General features: G+C 43.1%; 1 protein-coding gene across 1 annotated transcript; it reads left to right on the top strand.

Annotated features, from left to right (window-relative positions):
* Nucleotides 1–264: 264 nt before the first annotated feature.
* Nucleotides 265–2,304, top strand: LOC128746413 (uncharacterized). Its single transcript, XM_053843462.1, has one exon. It carries the CDS (start codon nt 265–267, stop codon nt 2,302–2,304), a length of 2,040 nt encoding a protein of 679 aa, XP_053699437.1.
* The last annotated feature ends 1,931 nt before the right edge of the window (nt 2,305–4,235 follow it).

Here is a 4,235-nt window from a genome sequence, read left to right as displayed (position 1 = left end):
AAAATAACTGTGGGGCGATCGGTGTACCCCTCGAAAAAATTTGAAGATAATAGCAGTTCATTACAAGTCTTTGATCGGTGCACACGCATCTTGTTATTTGAAAACTTAAATGATTAATAAAACCATATTCTGTATTTTTCACCAACTCCTACCCTCTTTTCTTACATGGGGGCTCACCCGGGAAGGAGTTATCGAAAAATTGTTCCGTTGACGCGTTAGTATCGCGAAAAAGTGATAAAAAGTAGTACGTGCAGTGTAATCAAAATGGCGGATCAAGTAGAAGAACTGTGTGAAGTTCTCACAAAAGTTGGCATGATCCGCGAATGTGAAAAACGTGGCTTATCTACGGATGGATGCAAGAAAGAGATGGCGCAAAGAATTGTCAATTATGACACGACGACGGTTGCAAACGATGGCTGTGTGCGTGCTACAGACGGAGTACGAAACGGCAAGCAATACGACGACAACGATGAGAATGATGGCAATAGCGCAAATGATGACGATATCAATGACGACGATGATAGCCAAAATGAAGAGGACAGCAAGAACCTAGACGAAAACGACGATGGAGACAGCGAAGCATCTTCTAAATTCCTTACGGCGATGGCGAAGCTACACAAACGAACATCTACGCCGAAAGATCATTACGTGTCGGAACGGTATCAACCGTATTCCTTTAGAGATGTTGAGGATAGCATAGACACATTCAGCGCTGAAGATGGACAGGACATTAAGCTATGGATGTCACAATTTGAAGCGATATCTCTTACAGCTCTTTGGAACGAAGAACAAAAGTTAATAATGTGTAGGAAAAAGTTGGCTGGTACAGCCCGGCGATTTATGTTTACGCAACGAGATCTCACTTCGTTCGCTAAACTAAGGAACGCTCTGATTAAAGAATTTGCACCGTTTGTACGAGCGAGTGATATACATCGTCAGCTAGCAGCACGAAAGAGAAAGCCGATAGAAACCATCCGTGATTACATCTACGAGATGCAGCGTATTGCTCTCTCCATCGATCTCGATGAACCAAGTACGTGCGAATATATAGTCGATGGTATAACCGATGACGAATTCCACCGATCGTTACTCTACGAAGCGCAAACGATTGGAGAGTTAAAGGAAAAGCTGCTCAATTACGAAAAGGTACAAAAGAAAACGGTTGCGAAGCCGAGTGCACACGACGGTCAGCTGAAGAAAAAAGAGCAACGCGATAGAGACACAAAGAAGATGTCCAATAAAACAAGCTTGACGAAGCATTGCTTTAATTGTGGTGGTGCCGGACATATAGCTGATGATTGTCCTCAGAAACGCGACGGGCCGAAGTGTTTTAACTGTAACTTGTTCGGGCATTTGTCGAAGAACTGTACGAAGTCGGCAGAAAAGCCTAAACGGTACGATGGCGTTAACAAGAATGCAGCAAAAGTGAATACAATAAGTGGCAACAACGTAAATCCGCACGTGTTGGTTAAAATCGGCAAATACGAAGTGCGCGCAACCATCGATACCGGTAGTGAAATCTCTCTGGTCCGATACGATTTTTGGATGGATCTCGTAAAAAACGGCGCTCAGTTGAATACGTCGAACATGAAAGTACGCGGCTATGGTGGTTCGGTGAAAGAAGTGTGTGGCAAGTCCATGCTTAACGTATCGATCGAAAATGAAGTGTTTGAAATCCTTGTTTATGTTGTGCCGATTGAAGCGATTGATATGGAAATGCTTATTGGGATGGACTTTCTGTGCAGTGTCAATTATTCCATTACCCCGCAAGGTGTTAAAGTTGAAAAATTTCCGACGAAAGAACCAGAAAGTGACGTGAAATGGATTCGCAGAATCGAAGAGTACGTTGGCACAAACGAATTTGATGTTCCTCACAAATACCGTGACAAAGTTATTAGCTCTATTGAAAGCTACAGTCCAGAAGCATCTGTTACAGCCGCAAATAAATTGAAAATTAAACTGTGCGATAATGAAGTTGTGTGCGTGAATCCGCGACGGTTGGCTCCTCTCGAGAAGGATGTTGTGAAAAAGCAAATTAATGAGTGGTTAGCTAACGGTATTATTCAGCCATCCGAGAGCGAATATGCGAGTGCTGTAGTAGTTGTACCGAAGAAAGACGGATCGCGTCGCGTGTGTATTGATTATCGCGAGATCAACAAAAAAATGATTCGTGACCGATGCCCAACTTCGAGGAACAAATTGATAAGCTGTCCGATGCGCGAGTGTATACAACTTTGGATTTGGAAAATTCATATTTCCACGTCCCTGTGGATGAAGAAAGCCGAAAATATACATCGTTTGTGACATGCGACGGGCAGTTCGAATTCCTACGCGCTCCGTTCGGATTATGTACAAGCGGAAATGCTTTCGGACGTTTCATTAATTCAGTGTTGAAGGATTTAATAAACGATGGGACAATTATTGCATTCGTGGACGATATAATCATTCCGTCGAAAACCGAAGATGAAGGACTGGAAGTTTTGCAAAAAGTGTTGAATGTAGCAGAAAGAGCAGGATTGAAATTTAATTGGAAGAAATGTGTGTTCCTGCAGAAGCGTGTGGAGTATCTCGGCTACACGGTATATGATGGCAATATTGAACCAGCGCCTGCAAAAATTGAAAAGGTTAAACAATTCCCAAAGCCTACGACGGTGAAGCAACTGCAGAGATTTTACGGCTTGGCCAGTTATTTTCGTAAATTCATCCCTTCGTTCGCTAACGTAGCACGCCCTCTATCAGGTATGTTGAAGAAAGATTCCAATTTTAGTTTCGATGATGAAGCAATCGCAGCCTTCAACCGTATAAAAGAGATCCTTGTTAGTTACCCTGTTCTGCGGATATTTCAACACGGTGCCGATACTGAAATCCATACTGATGCGAGTAAACATGCATTGGCTGGCATACTGATGCAGTGCGCGGAGGATGATAGCAAATTTCACCCTTGTTATTATTTTAGTCGTCTGACAAGTGGTGCAGAGAAGAATTACCATTCATACGAATTAGAAACGTTGGCTGTGGTCGAATCAATCAGGAAATTCAGATGCTATCTTTTAGGTCGGAAGTTCAAGGTTGTCACAGATTGCAGAGCTTTTAAAGATTCTTTGACGAAGAAGAACCCCAACGCCCGTATTGCTCGATGGATCGTTGATCTAGCTGAGTTTGATTTTGATGTTGAGCACCGTCCTGGAGAAAAGATGCCACACGTCGATGCACTCTCGCGGGCGAATACGCTGATTATATCCAATTCTGTTCGTACGCAAATAGCTCAAGGGCAAAATAACGATGAAAAAGCCAAAGCAATTATAACGGCACTTAAAAGCAATGGAGATTGCAATGATTATAGTCTAAGTAACGGTGTTTTGTATAAAGGCGATGGAGAAAACCGTAAAGTGTACATCCCAGAATCGATGGAAGCGACGATCATAAGAGCAGCTCATGAAAAGGGACATTTTGGAGTGAAGAAGACGAGGGAACGGATCTGTGCGGATTATTTCATTCCCAGCTTGGAGGAGAAGATCAAGCAGTGTATCGCTACATGTGTTCGTTGTATCGTCAGCGAGAAGAAGCGAGGTAAACAGGAAGGAGAGCTGAATCCAATTCCGAAAGGCGACGTGCCATTGGATACACTACATGTAGACCATCTCGGACCAATGCCATCAACGCGAAAATCGTATAACTACATTCTAACGGTGATTGACGGATTTACGAAGTTTGTTTGGTTGTTCCCAACGAAATCTACTGGAGCCGAAGAAACTTTGAAAAAGCTTCGAATTATATTCGATACGTTTGGCAACCCTCGCAGAATCATCAGCAATCGAGGTACAGCTTTCACCTCGGGAGCTTTCAGTAAGTTTTGCTCAGATGAAAACATCGAATTACATACCATTGTGACCGGTGTTCCTCGTGGAAATGGGCAGGTGGAACGTGTCCACCGAGTGATCATTCCGATGCTTACGAAACTCTCTGTAGAAAACCCTGAAGGATGGTTCTCCCACGTTTCCAGTGTCCAGAAGTGTTTGAATAACAGTTGGCAGCGCGCTATTCAAATGACTCCATTTGAGCTCTTGATAGGCGTAAAAATGAGGATGAAGGAAGATGAAGTTCTCTACGAGATATTGCAGCACGAGTATCAGGACGAATTTCAACAAAGGCGCAATGAATTACGAGAATCAGCACATCAAAGCATCCAGCAGATCCAGGCAGAGAATAAAAAGTATTACAATTTACGCAGAAAG

Source organism: Sabethes cyaneus, chromosome 1, assembly GCF_943734655.1.
Source record: "Sabethes cyaneus chromosome 1, idSabCyanKW18_F2, whole genome shotgun sequence".
In the NCBI taxonomy this organism is placed as follows: domain Eukaryota; kingdom Metazoa; phylum Arthropoda; class Insecta; order Diptera; family Culicidae; genus Sabethes; species Sabethes cyaneus.
The sequence above is the reverse complement of the archived record's forward strand: the minus strand, read 5'-3'. Positions and strand labels throughout refer to the sequence as shown.

Bases quoted from the DNA above. Each gene is read 5' to 3' on its own strand.
- LOC128746413 (XM_053843462.1), top strand. From the start codon at position 265: ATGGCGGATCAAGTAGAAGAACTGTGTGAAGTTCTCACAAAAGTTGGC.